The 19,728-nt window shown below is 50.9% G+C and overlaps 1 protein-coding gene across 14 annotated transcripts in view; it reads left to right on the top strand.

Annotated features, from left to right (window-relative positions):
- TRERF1 (transcriptional regulating factor 1) overlaps positions 1-19,728 on the top strand; it is a 211,844-nt gene that overhangs the window by 177,183 nt on the left and 14,933 nt on the right. For all 14 annotated transcript variants that reach the window (XM_040473501.1, XM_040473499.1, XM_040473503.1 and 11 more), the window contains 7 exons: positions 3,370-3,757; positions 4,448-4,514; positions 6,140-6,279; positions 6,412-6,515; positions 8,027-8,102; positions 16,501-16,589; positions 18,459-18,569. In XM_040473501.1, coding sequence (XP_040329435.1) covers positions 3,370-3,757; positions 4,448-4,514; positions 6,140-6,279; positions 6,412-6,515; positions 8,027-8,102; positions 16,501-16,589; positions 18,459-18,569 — 975 coding nt within the window. The remainder of the gene's footprint in view (positions 1-3,369; positions 3,758-4,447; positions 4,515-6,139; positions 6,280-6,411; positions 6,516-8,026; positions 8,103-16,500; positions 16,590-18,458; positions 18,570-19,728) is intronic.

Genomic DNA, 19,728 nt, shown 5'->3' with positions numbered 1-19,728 from the left:
GAGATGGGGCAGCTCTTCCAGGGTCACTTGCCTGAGCTCCAATGTGGCTTGGCCTCTCAGGTTGAGCACCACCCCCCGCCCCCGCAATCATGGCTGCCTTGGGAATCCCATCTTTGTCCACACTGGCTGCTACCCAGGCAAATTGTCTGTTACTCTACCAGGCGAATTGTCTGGGTTAGATTCTGAGACCCGAAAGGGTTCCAAGATTAAAACAAAGATGATAATCACAGCTATTAAAATACAGAAATACTATCCCAAGTAATAAAAAGCTGTTGCTCAGGGCCCTGGCTCCTCCTTCGAGATCTTCGAGCCTCCTCAAATTCAGAAGTCAAAGATGTAACCCCTGGCACAGCAGAACCTCCACACAGCAGCCCTGGCATCCGTTCTGATGGCCAGCCTAACCAGATGCTTGATATTTTCGGTATCACACCTGCATAAATATCCTGGGAAGATATTTACTAAGGTTCCCAAAATAATTCCACTGAAAGGCACCCACCCCCAATCCCAGGAAAGCAAAGAGATTTGTGTTTCTCGCTCACTGTTCAATTCTCCTTCTCTCTCAAATTCCAATTGCTTCACCCAAGCAGCTTAGCGTGGCTCTGGGGCAGAGATCTCTGTCTCCGTCTCTCTCTCTCTCTCTCTCTCATTCGATCTCTCCCCCCCCCCCCAACTTCCTTCCTTCTCTCCCTCCTTCGTTCTTTCTCTCTTCCTTCCTTCTTCCCTTTTTCCCTCCCCTAGGGAATCTGTAACCCACATGGTTGACGACATCAGACTTGTGTATGCTGGGTCACATTTGTCCTCAGAGAAGAGGTGGCTGCTGGGATCCCAGGTGGCATGAGGGTGGAGGTTGGGCCATAATAGGGGTAGGGAGAATAATGAAGAGAACTAGAAAGGGCCAGAAAGAATATTCTTTGCTCTCTGTGTAATACCAAGGCCTCAGAAGAGGAGAAGCTAATGGGGAGCCTCTGGGGGTGAGGGTTCTCATAAATCAGAAGGACTTGGAGGCCAGCAACAGGCAGAAAGATGAAATGACCGAGCCGGGCTCCCCCTTTGCCCAGGGAAGTTCCTGATTTGGTAGGAGGGACACGGTTGCTACCCCTAGAGAAGTGTCAGCCTGAAGCTGGACACAGTAAGATGCCTAGTCACATGGGGATCAGAGCCCCACGCAGCACCCCCTGCTCCAATTCAGACAGTGAGAGAAAAGCCAGGGCAGAGAAGAAACCGTGATCCCCTGCATGTGGCTGGACGGGAGCACCCCTGGGCAGCTAAAGTAACCAGGGGGCTGGGGAGGTGCGAGGGAGTTTGGTATGAGTTTGCTCAGCAGATCACCATGAGGACAGTTCTGAGCAGGGTTTTAAAGGCATTGATGGAGCTGGCTGTGTGGAAAAGGTGAGAGAGAACTCATAAGTAAGGAGATACGCTGAAGAAGAAGCATGTAGCTGGGATTGAGTGAACACAAGCAAGGTCCTGACACTTGACTTAAAGAAATTAAAGTATCTCGGGAGGACCCCTGAGTTCTAATCCCCACTCTGCTACTAGCCAGCTGGGGATGCAGGCAAATGAAACCCTCCCCCTCACGGAGCCTGGGTTTCCCCCCTGAGCTTGGGTTTGGACTCATCATCTCCCTGTTCTGGGGGAGCTTTTAAAACCTCTGTGAGTGGTCCCGCCTCCAGAGTCTGAATAGATTGGTGGAAGTGGAACCCTGCAAATGCTTCCTGTCAAGTGACATCCAGGTCTGACATTCTGGGTGGCTTCTCTTGCCCAGGTTCTCAGAGCCTTGCCTGGAGTTGAGAGTTGGAGTGACAGGACCAGAGGCTCAAGTAGAGGGAGCCCAAAAGGGACCTTTGACCCTGTGATCAGAGGTCTGGATTCCAGTGCAGGGTTGAAGTCATGCAAGGTCTGCATGTGCTCAGATGGCCTCATCAGTTACCCAGGAACAGGATATATAAAGCCTTAGGATTGCTTCCCAACTTGGGGGGCATAGATGTCCTCTCCCCATTCTCCTCAGACCTCTTTCTCCGCCTCAGCCTTAGATGGTGAGGAGCCCTCTGGTGGGGAGAGGAGACAGGTTGTGGCACTCTGGCCTAAGGAGAGCCCCCCCTGGGGGTGAGCTGGGAGCCTGAGCCGGAGGGGGGCGGGGCTCTGCCCCCTCTTCTTTCCTCACCTCTCAGTTTCTCTGGACTTCCTTCCCAGGGGCTGGGATAGCACTCCCGAAGACAGTGAAACTAAGGGACAAACAGGAGGGGTGGCAGTGGGAGCCCAGAGCTGAGGGGTGACTGGAGCATGTCAATGGCCTGGAGGCAGCTGGTCACATGACCATGGCCAGCCCTTCCCATCACCCCTTGCTGCCTCCTACTCAGATGCTACCCTAGGCACAGGAATTGCCAGGAACTACAGCTGTGACAGGCACTGGCCTGCAGGGCCTGGGAGGGTGCCACAGACTGTCCAGAACTTTTCTGCAGGTATCCCCACTGCCTCTCCCAACCCCTGCGTGGCCTCCCCAGCCACACCCAGCTCTGGGTTCTTCTGGGCGGATGCTGGCACACAACCCACGTCTGTTTCTGTTTGGCTTTGGCATGCCCTGCTTATCTATTTGTGTGCATATGTTTACTTATTAGTATATATGTATCCACGTGGCAGATCTTCCTTCCAGACTATGCTTGGTGCCGCTGCCATAAAATAAACGAACGCTGCTGACAGGAAGCAACACAGGAGAAAGGCTTGCTGCAAATGAGCTACCAGGCCTGGGAGCATAGTGAGGGGTGGTGAGGGGGGAGCTCGACCAAATCCATTTTTAGGAGAGCAGAGGGCCTTAAAGACCATAGATGGCTCTCCCTCAGCTCGTTACCTCGCAGGAGAGCCTGGTGTGTGGGTCACTGGCCCTGGGAGCCTTGGCTAGGCCTGTGCCCCTCACCGCAGCCTCTGCCCAGCTTCCCTGCGTGGATTATTCTTGTCCCCTTCTCAGAACATGTGTTATCTGTCCCCGATGTCTGTCCCCTGGGAGCGGTGGGGAATTAAAGGGCCCACTCAGGCTGGATTCCGCTCACCAGATGGGAATGCAGTGATAAGCAATAAAGAATGTGAATTTATTCTTTCTTGCCCACCCACCATTCCTACCACCCCCATCTCTCCCCAGACATTAGGGATTTCCTCCCAACCCAGAGTTTTCTCCCCGGTCAAGCCACGGAACTCGCCCTGTGGGAAACAGATGGGGCTGCTTTTCAAGGGAGGGGATGCGGGGGAGGGGGGACGGCGGACAAGTGGACAGGCAGCCCCCCGTTAGCGCGGAGGGTCCCCTTCCCTCAACCTGTGGAAACGGCCTGCGGGGAAGGCCTGAGTGTTCGAACGGGCCCATTCTTTCCGTTCCAGGAAATTCCCAAGAAGCATCAGCCGGCCCCGGCCAAAGCCGAGGAACCCCTCAGGACGTTGCCGGAGAAGAAGAAGTTCCGGCACCGGCCCGAGCCGCTCTTCATCCCGCCACCGCCCTCCTACCCCGCCAACCCCGCCGCCGCCCCCTACTCGGGCGCCACCCTCTACCAGAGCCAGCTGCGCTCCCCGCGCGTCCTCGGGGAGCACCTGCTCCTGGACCCCGCCCACGAGCTGCCCCCCTACACGCCCCCGCCCATGCTGAGCCCGGTGCGCCAGGGCTCGGGGCTCTTCAGCAACGTCCTCATCTCGGGCCACGGCCCCGGCGCCCACCCTCAGCTGCCCCTCACGCCCCTGACGCCCACGCCGCGGGTGCTGCTGTGCCGCTCCAGTGAGTCCCCGCCGCCCCTCGGGGCCTGGCCCTGCCGGGTCCCCGCGCTGCGGGAGGGGCTCCCATCCTGCCGTGGGGGCGCATGTACCCCACCAGCTTTTGCCGTGGCCCCGCTCCATGCAGCACGCCCTGGGCCGGGTGCCAGAGGCAGAATAAGTGTGTGGTGCTTACCCTCGAGGCAATCCCAGTCCAGCTGGGGAGACCCCAAAGCCGTGATTACGGTCTCTTTGGCCTAAGCGGGTGGTTCAAGTGTGCACACGCTGCCTGAGCCTGTGCCGTGGATTATCGTGTGAGGCACCCCCGCATCATTGCACTAACTAGATCTACGAATGGGGTTAGGTAGTATTTGCAAGGCCAGGCTTCCGCATTGTCTGAACATGCTGTGTAAAGATCAAGCACCGAGAGCCCGGTAGCCAGTATGTCTTTCTAGGGTGTGAATGGCTTCCTAGAAACAGTGAGCTTGGCAGACCAGAGTGGGGCCGCTGGCTTCCTACCCTGTGTGAGAAATGAGTAACCGTAAGCCATTTAACACCACACACCAGCCAGTTCCTTGGAAACTGCAGGGGGTAACTCTGGCATGGGTTGGGCGCGAGAGGGGTCCCAGTATGACTGTTTAGGGCGCTGCTCATTTGCTTTAGTCTCTTTGGTACCATTTCTTGTTGACCGTTAACCTCTGGTTTTGTGCTTCAGACAGCATTGATGGCAGCAACGTGACAGTCACCCCAGGGCCTGGAGAGCAGACCATTGATGTTGAACCGTAAGAAAAAGCCAATTTTATTTTTAATGTTTATTTATTTTTGAGAGAGGGAGAGGCAGGGTGTGAGCAGGGGAAGGGCAGAGAGAGGACGACACAGAGTCTGAAGCAGTCTCCAGACTCTGAGCTGTCAGCAGAGCCCGATATGGGGCTCAAACCCACGAACCGCGAGATTATGACCCGAGCCGAAGTTGGACCTTTAACCGACTGAGCCACCCAGGCACCCCCCAGTTTTTTTTTTTATTTTTTATTTTTTGTTTTAGAGAGAGAGAGTGTGTGTGCGTGTGTGCACAAGCGGGAGGAGCAGAGTGAGAGAATCTTAAGCAGGCTCCATGATCAGCGAGAAGCCAGACACAGGACTTGATCCCGTGACCCTGGGATCATGACCTCAGCTGAAATCAAGAATCAGATGCTCAACTGACTGAGGATGAGGAACTTTTTTTTTTTTAAGTTTGTTTGTTTATTTATTTATTTATTTATTTATTTATTTATTTATTTATTTTGAGAGAGAGAGAGAGAGAGAGAGAGATGGGCAGAGAGAATCCCAGGCAGGCTCTGCACTGTCAGCACAGAGCCCGATGCGGGCCTGGACCCACAAACCACGAGATCGTGACCTGAGCTGTTCAACCGACTCAGCCACCCAGGCACCCCAAGGATAAGGAACTTTGAGAAGTACCACTTAATGAGAAGTTGTAGAAATTATAGGATCATGCTATTTCTCAAGTACTGGTGTCTCAAGGCTTTTGCCAAAGACTAACTGCATAATAAAAGCATGAAGCCCTGTATTCGCTAGCTCTGAACCTCGTGTCTCTGTCTCCGGCTGTATTAGCCAGTTGGGTTGTGGCCACATGCTTGCACATCCCCAGTGACATTGAGGCAGCCCTCTCAGGGTGCCCAGCTCTCTACAAGGCTCCATCCAAATGCCCTTGCTTTCCCATCCCCTCCTTAAGATTTTTGGCTGGTCGTCCAAACAGGCTTGTTGAGTACTTAAGTTGTGGGGTGGGTGGTGGGGGGTATAATGGAAGAGAAAGGTGCTGTTTTCATAGATGAGCCCAGAACGTACCAGGCGGTGGCATGGTGAATACGCTGAGTCAGGAATCAGAAAACCGGAGTTCCAACCCCATTTTGTTACTTGACCTTGATCAAGTTAACCTTTCTAGGCTTTAGTTAACTCACCTATTAAGTGGGAATAATTGTCACTGCCTTGCTTACCTCACAGGCGTTTGTGAGATTCACATGGGATAATTTAGGTGAAAGTGGTGTGAGAGGGATATCAGACGTCACCAGCACATTGTATTTGTTCCATTTTTCCTGGTTAAATGGTGCCATCGGCCATACTCTGGGCGGCTGTTGCCTTGCAATTAGCACCCTCCCTGTCTCAGTTACAGCATGCTGTGACGATCCAGGCGGGCTTCTCCCCTGCTCCCTGCAGTATCTCTTCCCGATCTTAAAGCTGTTCCTCATCCCAGTGAAAAGGCCATGCCTGGAATCTTAGGATCACACAGTGAGGAAATGCCCCTGCATTCTTCCTGCAGAAGGAATTGGTTTCCTTCTTTTTCAAGTTCCTGACAGTTGCTCTTGAGCTCAGATTGAAGACCACTCTATTGTTTTCCTTCTTGTCATTAAAGACGCATCAACATTGGCTTGAGGTTCCAAGCAGAGATCCCAGAACTTCAGGATGTCTCCGCCTTGGCCCGGGACACACACAAGGCCACACTGGTATGGAAGCCCTGGCCAGAGCTGGAAAACCATGACCTCCAGCAAAGAGGTATTGGCCCATGGGAAGAAGTGGGTGGGAAAGGCTTGATCCTCTCGCAGGGGTCTCTGACTCCAGGATCGTTCTGTTTGTCCATGAGACTGAGCTCTCTCTGATGCAGTGACTTCTCATTGTTCCCATCAGTGGAGAATCTCCTGAATTTATGCTGTTCGAGTGCGTTGCCCGGTGGAGGGACCAATTCTGAATTTGCTTTGCACTCTCTCTTCGAGGCCAAAGGTGATGTGATGGTAAGGAACCGTGGAAAGAGGGTTCACAGTTAACATTCTTCGTGTCAGAATTCTGGAAAGTATTTTCCTGAGTTTGTGTTGCCCCACATACCATAAAACCAGTTGCTAAGATCATGACCAGTCAACATGCCACCATGTTCCTTAGCTCGTTGAGTAGGTGAGGACTTAAAGCCTTCGGGGGGGACCTGCGGTTGACTTCTGCTTAGACATCTGTTCCTAAGTAATAATTATGGTCACATCTGTCTAGAGAAATGAGAATTTCGTTTCAGCAGTCTTATAATTCCCATCAGAAAACTGGCCTCCGGTGATGGGAGGTAGAAAGCCTTACTGAAACAAGACGTGACCTATTATGCCCTGCTGATTCTTCTTCCCTCCTATGGAGTCAGCCAGTTTGGTGTTCATAGAACTGTTTTCTCCCCTAACCAAAGTGAAATGTCGCCTGTGCACCAACTGGTGTCATTCTTCCCCCTTTCACACAGGTCTTTGGTGTCCCCCAAACCAGCACTTTGGTGCCATTTTCCTAGGATCCAGAGCTGTTTGCCTGCTCCCCCACCCCCAGATTCTTGGCAAGAGCACTCCGTCACTAACCTCAGTTTCCCCTTTAGTAAACACAGGGTTTTCGTACCAGATCTAGCCTCCTCCTTCTTGATTTTATGAAAGTGTGCAAGTAAACAAATGTCCCAGTCCTGTCTTCTCTTGAGATTATTGGTAGCCTTCGAGGATTTTCTAGAATGTTAGAGAACTCTCCTTAATCCTTTAAGCTAAGTGTGGCAGTAAAGCACTACTCGAACTTTCCACGTGCACACAAATGACTTGGGTCATCTCGTTAAAATGCAGACTCTTATTCAGCAATTCTCAGGGCAGGGCCCAAGGTTCTGCATTTGTGACCAGCTCCGAGGGGAGATGCCTGTGCTGCTGGTCCACGGACCACACTTAGAGAAGCAAGATTGTAGACCTTGGCTCTGCCCCTAACCCATCTACTGTCCAACTCGATGTGCGCCATTTTTTTAAAAAGTCAACAAGGCTAAAGGAGGCATATTTCTAGGCTTCTCTGGAAAGACAGTGTGTAGTACAGTTATTACTAATAAAACTGTTTATGTTAAGTTGTAATTGAAACATGATTTTTCTGCAAAAACAGTTCCAAACCACCCACTCATTTCTGTGGAGCCTCTCCCCCGAGATTCAGTCTCCATTCAGAGGAGGCCCCACCACCTCTCAGAGGCCAGGGCCTTCCCCAAGGAGGGAGCGGGGTCTCGACCACCGCCTGTATTTTTTTCTGACATGACCAACTGGCCGCAGGCACGGGCTGGGAGAGATGTTCGAGTGGTGAGCCCTGTGGGGCGCTGGCCTGAAAGGGAGCCTCAGTTAGGGGAGTCTCCCTCTGGGTTTCCTTCTGGCACCCCAGCTCCTCCCTCTGCAATGCTGACTCCTTTTCCCTCTTAGGTAATGGCCTTCCTAGGACACACAGCCCTGTTACTGACTTTCGCCTTTTCTCTCCCATGGGTCTGCAGGCTGCTCTGGAAATGCTGCTGCTGCGGAAGCCAGTCAGGTTAAAATGTCATCCTTTAGCAAATTACCACTATGCCGGTAGGTCTCCAGGAGCCTTGTGCCCCATTGCTTCCTGAGAGCGGGCTCTTTGCATGTGTGGTGGTGTCGCTTTTTAATAATAAGATAGACCAGTCCTGTCCTAATCGCCACTCGTGAGCTCAAGGCCCCCTGGGACGCTGCTGGCGGGACAGCTGTGTCTGTTGGCTGTTTGTCTAGGCTTGGCCCCGCGTGGTTGTGCCAAGAGCTGGGTGATAGTGGTCAGTGCCTGCACGTGGGCGGTGAGACTGGTGTACTGGGGAAAGGAACCACAGAGGGGACAGCACGGAGACAACCACACTCAGCAGCCCCTCAGCTTTGGAATCTGTAGACGTGGGTTCACATCTTGCCTTCTGGAACCTTGGCTTCCTCGCCCATGAAATGGGGCTCCTACTGCATCCCTTGCAGCATTTTTTGTGACAGTTAGAGATAGTAGGTGTAGCGCAATGCATGGCACGTTCTAGTAGCTCTTGTTAGTCATCTATTAATTATTGTTTGCTGTGTACGAGAAACTGTGCTAAGTGCTAAGATGAAACAGTGACTATGACAGACATAGACAGAGTCCTGCCTCATGTAGTTTGGGGGTCTGAGGAGGAAGCAGTCGTTCAATAACAGATCACACTCGTGGCAGGAGAAAGCTACTATAAATATGCATATACGGTACATGTGCACACATGTGCGTGCATATGCACGTGTGTATGCGGGTACAGGTAATACGCACATTACAGGCACATATACAGAGTGTGTCCTCTGAGGGTATGGGTTAATGATGGCATCACCAATAACAGGGGAAGGAGAAAACACGTTTTAGAGTTGAGTGTAGTGAGAATCGTGAGGAGAGAAGGCAACAGATGGCTGGGGGGCCTGCGGTGACAAAACGAAGTTGAAGTCCACATCTTAATTTCCGGTACCTGGTAGACCCATCCATTCCGGGGGTCTCCACGAACCTGCTTGGGTTCTCTATTTCAGAGGGGGCTGAATCCTCTAATACTCCCTTGATAATCATTTGAAGGTTCCTTTAGAGCTTTGGCCAGACCCTGCATAGTTAGGTGCTAAGTCCTTAAGTGGGCTTGGGGACCTAGTCATACCTTTTCTAGTCCTTGGTCCCAGTGGCCAGATGTGGCCCAAGGTGAGGGCTGCTTTACATACCAGCACATTCTTGATGGGCCTGCCCCTGCCCCCCCAGCCACCTATGCCCACCACCTTTTGCCTCACTCAATGTGCTTCTCCCGTGAGCCGGCCTTCCTGCCTGTCATCGAAGCGGGGAGTGGCCTCAGAAGCCACCCACCTGAGCACAGACAGCCCTGGATGTCCGCCTGTGGATCACTGTCAGCACACAGGCCGCTACTGGAACTAGACAAGCACAAAATGGACACACGGATAAGAAATCCATCATTTAATTGGGGCCTAAATGAGCCAGTTTCTTAATATTGTCTCCATCATTTCCTGCTTGGTGTCTGCCCCGAGTGTGGGTAGGAAGATGTGGGAGTTCTCTCTAATCTGCCATGGAAACAATTCAATCCTCTTAATTCCCAGCGTCATCTGCTGCCCATTAAACCCTGACAGGCTCTCCAGCCTCCTGGAGCCTGTCTCAAGCTTCTTTATATAGTGGGCGAGATGGTTGATGACAGGGAGCTTCCCAACCATCTGCTGCGACTGCCCTCGGCCCTCAGGGTGACCGGGATGGCCGTCACCTCTGGGCTGGGGCAGCTCCAGCTGTGAGCAACCTCATCTGAGACCCAAATCCCCTCCAGTTCTCCCCAGCGTACTAAGCAAGCATTACATTGTTTTATGTGTGTCATGACATAATAAAATTTGGAAAGCTACGGACTAGAGGCCACCCCCCACCCGTGAACAAAACAAAACAAAAACACTAAGATAATAGTAAGAATTTTGAAACTGGAAGCCCCTCAGCTCTGCTAAGATTACTGATCTTTTGGGGTCCCTAGCTAACGTGTTCCCCATCCACGGCCTCCTTCCCCCACAGGCAGACCAGGAAACCCTCTGTTGCCTCCTGGAATCTTATTTTTTTTTTTTTCAACGTTTTTATTTATTTTTGGGACAGAGAGAGACAGAGCATGAACAGGGGAGGGGCAGAGAGAGAGGGAGACACAGAATCGGAAACAGGCTCCAGGCTCCGAGCCATCAGCCCAGAGCCTGACGTGGGGCTCGAACTCACGGACCGCGAGATCGTGACCTGGCTGAAGTCGGACGCTTAACCGACTGTGCCACCCAGGCGCCCCGCCTCCTGGAATCTTTTGACAACTAGGGGCAACAGAGGTGGAGCTGAGGTATGAAGGGTTGGTATTCCACTAGCTGTGTGTCCTCAAAAAAAAGGAACTCACCTGTATCTGCCAGACATCTGCCTTCTCCAGGAAGTGATCACAGACTGAGACCCAGAGAATCTTGTAGAACTTATGAGCCAAAAGGTCAGAGGTCACCGGTCTCTAAAGTCTGGCCTGACTCCATCCCTTAATAGTTTCCTTCCAGGCTACAGAGGAGGCCCCAAAGGATACCCCTAGTTACCAGCCACTACCTCCTTCCTTCGATTTGGTTCCAGGGTGTGAGTGAATCCCATCCCCATGGCCCCGTCCTGCCTTGACCTTTGTACCAAGCCCTGTAGGGTTGCTCTCTAGTAGGACTCTGTCAGGTCAAGTCAGCATCACCCAGATACTGTCTTCTGGATCGCCTTTCACTTCGGCTCCATAGCTATGGCCAGTGTCACCCCATCCCAACTCCCCGCCCTGGAGGCAAGGCAGAACGACTGAGCTTGGGGACAGAGGCTACAAGTTTGGGAGAGACAGAGACCCAGGCCTGTGAAAATCACTTCCCTTACTTCACTCCTGACTTCTCCCATCCCATCTGAAGCCATTCAGTAAGAAAAGGAAAAAGTGACCAGTGCTGGGGCCCAGGAGAGACTCCAGTGTGGGTGGGCAGCTCACCCGAATCGGGAGACTGCTTGCCGAGGCCAGGAGAGCCCTGTACAAGATCCGTGGAGGAAGGTGCTGTTGCGGGGGCTCCCGCACACTAATCCACACCCGAGCACCCTCCACCCTCTCTCAGCACCCTCCACCCATGTGTGGGTAGCAGTTTGCAGAGGCTCTCCCTGTCAGCAGTTGGATTGGGTGGGGACGGCTTGAGCATCGGGGAATCAGGGTGAGGAAGACGCCTGGTTGTGATTAAGGGGCTTGCTGCATCCTTGGTTTTTCCATCGAACTGGTCATTCTTGCAGATGGGTGTGGACACTGGCCTTAGGCTTCCTGGTAAGAGTGCAAAAGAGGCCACTGTCTGGCTCCCACACAGCCCAGGTGGGCCCCAAACACCGACCCAACTCCCGACTCCAGACTTGCAGGATGCCTTGAGGAAACACCCGCTCAGTCGGGGAAGGCCTGTTTGCAGTCTTGGAAGCTGCCCAGTTTGACGAGAAGACAGAATTACGTACTCAAGAGAACACTTTGCAAGAAACACAGCTGTAATGTCATTTTCCAGGCATTCTTAGCTCGTGTCTCTGGCTGGAGAGTGGTCACCTCAAGGACAGAACCTGATACTACTTGCCGGCTTTGCCTGACACAACTCTTACAAAGAAAGAGGCAGTGGAGAAGCTTGAGGTCTGGATTCGGATGGAGGCCTCCCTTCCTTCTGCCTCCGGGGGGCTCTTTGGGGTCAGCCAACTACACCCTCCACCCCCGAAAAATCATTCATCCTTTTACCCACCGCAGAAAACCTTTCACAGAAATGAAGATCTGATTTAATTTAATTTTTAAAATTGTTTTAAGTTTTTATTTATTTATTTCGAGGCGGGGGACAGAGAGCGAGAGAATCCCAAGCAGGCCCCACGCTCTCAGCACAGAGCTGGACGTGGGGCTCGATCCCAGGAACCGTGAGATCATGACCTGAGCTGCAACCAAGAGTTGGACGCTCGACCCGAAGATCTGATTTAAAAACAATCCTTTTCCTGCAGTGAACACGTCTTCCTTGTGTATGTACAATAAGAGCACCATCACAAAAGTTTTTTAAGTCTCGGGAGGATGACAGAAGGGCCCCTTTAGAAGATTCTGTGCCCGATGCTCTCATCCCTCCAGTTCTCCTTTTAATTGCCCGGGTTCGCTATAGATCGCCCCAAATTTAGCCACAGTCCAGAGCCTGTTTCCCAGCAACTGGAGTTCAGAATATTTTTCCTCTGGATACTGTTCAGCACCAGTTTCCTCAGTTAATTAGACCCCTTGTAATTAGCCTTAATCGGCTTGTTAGGGACCCCTGCTGATAACAGCCCGATAGCCAGGAATCCCCAGGTAGTACAAATGTGCTGGGGGAATGTCAACCCACTGACCCTGTGTGCATGCTGACTGGACAGCAGGGATCCTGAAGAGGAAGAAAGGGCAGAGCAAGGGGAAGCTTAGAGGCAGCTCCCTGCCTCGGTTTCGCATTTTATCCTGGTCTTTGCCCAAGACACGGTATCCAGCGAGGGCTGGCTTAGAACCTTGTCTACAAATAAGAAAAGTGCTCCCGTCAGAGACTCCAGGAATGAGACGCCTGAGCCTTTCCTTGACAGGATTACAGAAGGAATTCAGGGACCGGGAGCGCCTGGCAGCCGAGTAAGGCTGTGGGATTACACGTCCACAGAACAAAGAATACCAGCAAGGACCCACAGTCTTCACCAGTGCCACTAATGCGTGTCAGCAGGGGACAGTGCGTGTCCCGTAGCCGTGAGCTGACTTGGAATCTCCTCTCCAAGTGGCCGGTGGCATTCATTCTGCACCTACTTAGGACTGGACGCTGCAGCCCCAGTCACATAAGAGGAAACCGAGACCCAGAGAAGTTGAGTACGTTTGCCTGTGGCTGCAGGAACCGTGAGTGGCAGAACCAGATTTGCAGCCTGTGGTCCCCTGACTAAAGCCACCCCTTTTTATCACACCACAGTGACCTTATCTGAGAAGAGCATACTCCGGTGTTCCCAGGCTTTGGCAAGGGTGGATTCCCGGCTCCATGGGCAGTCTCGTGATCAGGAGGTCATGAAGACGGAGCCCGCTCTCGTGTGAGTGTGAGAATGGACTTGCTTGTCTGGCCCTGCCTCTGCCTCTCACTTCACAGACGCCCTTGCTGGACAGACACCCGTACACAGCGCTATGTTGCGCACTCAAGCGCAGCCCCGAGGACTACTTAGAGGAGCCGTCTCTTTCTGCCCGGCCCCTGCGGCCCTCAGAGTGGGAAAGTGCAGCCCGCTTCCAAGCCAGGGCTGGTGGAATAGAACGAGCGCTTGGGTGGGGGAGACCGAAGAGCCCATCACAGAGCAGCAGCCCTAAAAACCACCGAGGAGTCAGCAAGACTAATTCCCTTCCTCCATGAGGCTTGGGGTCCCCCATAACAGATGGGCCAGGAAGCAACTTCATGTTCTGTGGAGTTGCAGCTGGCGAGCCATTTGGGGGCATGCAGGGATTTGCTTCCTAAAAGTAGATCTGGGCGGGGCACCTGTGGCTGAGTCTGTTAAGCGTCCAACGTCGGCTCAGGTCATGATCTCACGGTTCATGGGTTCAAGCCCTGCATCCGGCTCTGTGCTGGCAGCTCAGAGCCTGGAGCCTGCTTCGGATTCTGTGTCCCCCTCTCTGCCCCTCCCCTTCTCTCTCTCTCTCTCTCTCTCTCTCTCTCTCTCTCTCTCTCTCTTAAAAATGAACAGAACATTAAAAGTAGACCTGGTCATGTAACACCGCTGCTTGGGCAGTAATCACATGATGACTAGACTCGTGGTGTGGTGTGGTGTGGAAGGAAGTGTGTCCACCATAGAGACTGGGTGCTGGCCTGAGAAGGCTGCGTGGCCCTGTTAGTATCCCACCAGGTCTTAGAGGCACTCTAACTCTAAGAGATGTATAGTCTGGCTGAGAGCAGAAAGGATTCTTCTTGATCTAGTTGGGTGATTCCCCATCTGAGCTGCAACCGAGAGCTGCACGGGCTCTGGACCTGCACGGGCTCTGGACCTGCAGTGGGATAGCTTATCCAGGGACAGCTGCTGTGACATGTCCCCATCATGATCCTCTTCCACCATTATATATCTTTTAAGTGTATTGATTTTGAGAGAGAGAGAGAGAGAGAGAAAACCAGCAAGGGAGGAGCAGAGAGAAGGGTGGGGAAAGAGGACCCTAAGTGGGCTCCGTGCTGACAGCAGAGAGCCCGATATGGGGCTCAAACTCACGAACTGTGAGATCGTGACCTGAGCTGAAGTCGGACACTTAACCGACCAAGCTACTCAGGCACCCCCTCCATCATTGTGTTTCTGATTCCTATTACCTCTTGGCTATTTTGATGGATATCTAAAAAGAACCTTGACTGCTCTTTGGCCATTCAGCTAAACTGTTGGTTAATCCTTTCTGTCTCTTTCTACCTTTGCTCCTGAGCAAGGGGAGCGTATGGGAGCTGGGACCCCATGGCCTTGAATATTATACTGAATTTGAGGAACACTGATGGAACCATTCCAGAACCCCAAATCCCACTAACCTCCTCTGTTCGTGTCCACTCCAGCAAAACTTCTCCAACACTCAAACTCTCTTCTCCTTCCTGTTGTGACAGTTGCACAACTGGATATGTCCCAGCCTCCAGAACTTGTGGAAGATGCTTCTTTCTGCTGGGGATTAATCAAAAAGCTGCTTTCCTTCCGGAAGTAAAGATAACTTTACAAACCAAAGAAATCAGGCAGTGGTGGCCCTGTGCTTTAGATGTCTGAGCCAGCCCAACCCTGCAGAGCATATTCTGAGTCTGGAGCCAGAGGCTCTTGGCTTGAGGACCTATCACCAAGTCACACAGGGAAGGTGTTTATTTCAGAAATCTGAGTTTCTGTCACTGACTCACACATTCTCTCCAGGAACCTGATTCACTAATTTTGGCTGAACCTTCCAAGGGAAGGAACAATTCAGATTTCCTGCAATTTCAGCTTCATCAGTCAACCATAGCAAAATGGAAATCCTGGGCTTATTCTGGTTAGGAGGGAAAGTACTGCAGTTTGGGGGATTATAGCTCTGAGAAGTGGAGGAATGTCAAAGTCAAAGGCCCAGCCATGCACCATCCAAAGAATCAGAGATGTGGCAAATTCAAAAAACCAGAAAAATGAAGCCAAGTTTTCTGCAAAACAGCCACGGGGACGAGCCTTCCCTGGAGCCCCCAGAAATAGGACTTATCTTAGGAATAAGCCTCATTTCTTATGCAACACAAGCCAGTACCACTCGGCGTGATCATCTGCACATCCTGCTTTCTCATTTATGGAGGGAAAAAGATTGTGAAAATCAAGTTCAGCCCCCAAGGCAGATGCATCAGCTCAGCACTGCGGGGGCCTCTTCCTCATCGGTCTGCAGCTCTCTCAGGGGCTGGTCCCGCTCACCTCTCCAGCCCCATGTGCTTTCTCTTTGTCAGAAGCCTGTAGTTGAACCCTACTGGATTACTGCTCATTCTCTGAGCACCCCCGTTTCCTTATCTGTAAAATGGGTAACAGTGATCTTGCAGGGTTATTGATGGAGCCAAATAACTAATGTCTGTGAAGTACTTAGAACCTGGCACACAGTAAGCACTTAGAGATGCTAGGGTTTTTGTGCTTTGTTTTTTTTTTTTTTTTTTTTTTTTTTTTCCTAGCTCAGCGTCTTGCATGTAGTAGACACCTAAAAATACCTGTTGAATGAATGAATGGATGCAACATCTTACTCTTGCCTCTCACTTTTGCCTCAGCCCCTTTTCCTCCCCAGAATTCCCTTCCATCTCCTCCTTGCCTGAATTGCTTCTTGGGGTCCTTTAAAACTCAGCTCAGGTGTTTTCTCTGCCTGGAAGCCTGGCCCTCACCCGAGCGTGATGCTGCTCCTTCTTTGTGCCCCGTTGGTACATGACCTCTACCTCAGAATCGCAGCCATCACTTTGAACACCGTGGCCTCCTGGTTTGTCTCCCCACTAGATGGTGAGCATCTTGAGGGTGGAGATGGCCAAAACTGCCACATTTCAAGGAGCACATGCTGCATGAATGCTTGCACCCGTGAACATCATAATTGCATAGGAACTGTAGCCACCACGTGTTGAGCACTCACTGTTTTCCAGTTACTAAGCTAAGCCTTCTTGTGGATTATCTTCTTTAACCTTCCCAAAGATCGCAAAAGCCGAGGGCAATTAGAATTGTTCCCATTTGTAGGTAACAAAACTGAGCCTTGGGTTCAGTAACTTGGCAAGGCCAAGGCCCTAGCTGGGATTTGAACCCAGGTGTCAGGGTTGCTAACCGTTACACTACGTTGATTTTTTTGTCCAAACGGGAGTTGGGAGTTGCATATGTATTAATATCACTTGCTAACCAGTTGTGTTTTGGAACTTAACGAAGTAAGCCAGCACCGACAAGTAAGGAGAACTGTGCTCTGTTCTTACATTTGTTTTGTTGTAGGCTCAGACAAGTGGACCTCCCTAGAAAGAAAACTGTTTAACAAAGCACTAGCCACTTACAGCAAAGACTTTATTTTTGTACAGAAGATGGTAAGTATGCCTTTTCCCTTCGCTCACTTGAAATTGAATTGGGGAAATTATACACCTTAAAGACACACAGAAATACTTGGTTATTGGTTTAACTCTCAGGAAAAGAATGTCTTCCACTCATCTCTGGTGAAGGATGGTATTTGTTACAGGGGTGGCATCGCCCAGTGTCAGGGCTGTGGGGGAGAAGGAGGACCTAGATTATTTGGACATGGTGGGGAGTTATTTTTATCTTAATAAAAATGTGTAATTTATACACTCTATCAGAATAAATAGAACTGAGGCTGTTGGTTTACAATGTACATGATTTATTTCGTGTATATTTGACAGATTTATCATGTTCTTGACAATTCTTTTTCTGAGACATTAGAGAAGGGAAGATAACGTGCCTTCCCCCTAGCCAGTAGCAGAGTTTCTGGAGTTGGGCCCCTAATCATAACGACAGTCATAATAAAAATAATAATACTTTGTATATACAGCATCTCACAGCAAAATAGAACTCTTGTACACAAATGAAGTAGCACTTTTCAGCAGATAATGAACTTAACAGGCCTTAATTGGCTGAGAGGTCGTTGAGGCTAAAAGTGAAAATGATTCAGTGTTTCAGAAAATCAATGAACAATGGAGCCATATTGTGTCGTTAAGGTCATTAAAATGTTCAGGTCCACTGAGAACGGAGTCGCGGGCAACACCTCCCACTGGCTCTGGGCTGGCCCGATGCTACCCACCAGGTGCATGTCTCCTGTCCTTAATCTAAGACTTTCCTTGGTGGGACAGGTAGACTTTTCTCTGCTTGCCCGCCCTCTCCAGATCTGTATTCACCCCTGCCTTTCCCTACCTTGGAGGCCACCATGCTCTTTGCTGCCCTGTAAGCTCAGTAGCCTCCGTGCTCTCGTGCTGTCCTCTTTCTTGAGTCCCCATACCCCAGGACTGACCTGCCCTGGGCCTCACCCCTTGCAGGCCTGCACCCTGTTGATTGGTGTGTTGTGCTTGCCAGGCCACACAGCCTTTCCATCAAGTACCCTCTGAGACAGTGTCCTCACTCCCTGAGCGACTAGTGTAGAAACTCAAGAAATCAAGTGGTGGAAAGAGGGGCACTTTCAGAAGGAGACAACTTCTGGCAGGACCTCTCTCATCTCACAGTTTGGGTGGCTGGTCTCCCACCTCCACAAGTATGGCCAGCCTTTTATCTGCCTCCAGAAGCCCACATTATTGAACCCCACCTTGAGCTTGGAGATCTATGAACTACACAAAGGCATTTTTTTTTCTCTTTAAAATACATGTACCTTTGCCCCCTTGAGGGAGGACAGGGCAAGGCTTGTTTCCTGCAGAAACTAAGCTCTTGTCATCCTAACTTTTGCCTTACATTCCTGTTCGATTACTAAGGAACATTTTTCATAAATAGATTTTGAAGGTCAACCAGTTGGAGAGCCAAGTACGCTCAAGCACATTAAATGAAAAAGCATGCTGCTCTATGGGTTAAAAAAAAGGAATGAGCTCTCTATGGGCTGACATGAAAAAAATCTCCAGGCTATATTGTGAAGAAAAAAAAAAAAATCAAGTTGCAAAACAACGTATGCAGTGTGAGGAGAAATATATTCTCGTGTTCTTTAGTATGTGCGTGAAGAGATTCTGGAATGACACCCAAGAAATTAGGAAGAGGGTTTAGCTGTGTGACAGGGGTGGGGAGGGTGAGACCCAGATGGAGGGAGAACAAACCGCGTGGGAAGGAGGTTTTTCACTGTATACTTTTTTTTTTTTTAATTGAATCACACGCACCTATTCCCTATTACAAAATTAAATTTTCACAAAAGCTTGCGGTTTGGCACACTGCCCACTGCTGAGCTGATGTGGAGCTGGCTTTCCCGGCAGGTGAAGTCTAAGACGGTGGCTCAGTGTGTGGAATACTACTACACGTGGAAAAAGATAATGCGCTTGGGGCGGAAACACCGGACACGCCTCGCAGAAATCGATGATTCTGTGGTGAGTGAAGCCGCTTCCGTGCGCCCTGCCTCCACCCTTCACCCAGGTTTGTAAGTGGCGGGTGTTTGGCTCGGCTTGGCTGCCAAGGTGACCACGGTGAGCGGGTGACAGGCTTCAACTTCCTGGCATAGAAATGCAGAAGGAAGGTGGCTCCGGGTTGGCCCCATAGCTCAGCACTCCATTAAGGAGGTAAGGGCTGGCCTGGGTTCCAGGGCAGGCAGGGAGGGAAGCCAGAGTGGTTCCAGCCTTGACTCGATGGCTTATAAGTGGGCGCCCTCGGCCCCCTGGGATATCCTTTCTGATCCGTCCGTGTCACAGATGCTGCTGACCAGAGACCCGGAGCCCTCGGGTGTTACCACAGCTTCCGTTAAGCGTGACCATGGGGGAGCCTTGGCCTCTAGATAGTTCCAGGAACTCTCAGTTATCGAGGAACAGGTAGCAGCGTGTGTATTAGTCTAATCCTTGATCACCATTTATCCCCGAGACTGATTTCCTTCATTGGCCGATGATCCAAAGTTGTCTGCGTGTCACGTATACACTAAAGATGCGACACGCTAAAGCTAAAGACATCGAAATCTCCAAATCCCTAGTGTGCGGCTTCAGTAATTACTATCACTTTGTCCTTGTGGTTAACTCTTTTTTTCCCTGGGTCTATAGCCAGGGAAAGTCTCCTTTCCACACATGGTGGAAAACGTTACCTGCCGTGCATGTGTATGTAAAAATGGCACGTCTTACAACAGATTAGTAAACTCTAGGCTGTCATCACTCGGGAAAGTGTTTAGAATTCATGAATGTGATGGATGTCTGTAATATACTTTCATTCCCGATTGTGCCACGGTTTTGTTAGCACCTGTGTGGGTGGTTTTCTTTAACTGACACGTACATGGCACTTTCTGTGTTCCAGGCATCGTGCTAGGCCCTTTACCGATATTGACTCATTTAATCCTCAGAGCCAATCTGTGAGGTAGGGAACTGAGGCACAGAGCCTAAGTAACTGAGCCACGGTCAAATGGAGAGTGTGTGGTCTGAGCCTGATTCCCTGTCTAGTATTTAAGAGCATTCAAATGCAAATCCTCTTAGAGAAGTATAAAAACACTTGGACTCATTAATGCCTCAGGGCCCAAGTTCCTACCTGGCCTGGGAGACCTAAGAATGATTC

Source organism: Herpailurus yagouaroundi, unplaced genomic scaffold (genome assembly GCF_014898765.1).
Source record: "Herpailurus yagouaroundi ecotype Mexico unplaced genomic scaffold, PumYag 139, whole genome shotgun sequence".
Classification (NCBI taxonomy): domain Eukaryota; kingdom Metazoa; phylum Chordata; class Mammalia; order Carnivora; family Felidae; genus Herpailurus; species Herpailurus yagouaroundi.
The sequence above is the reverse complement of the archived record's forward strand: the minus strand, read 5'-3'. Positions and strand labels throughout refer to the sequence as shown.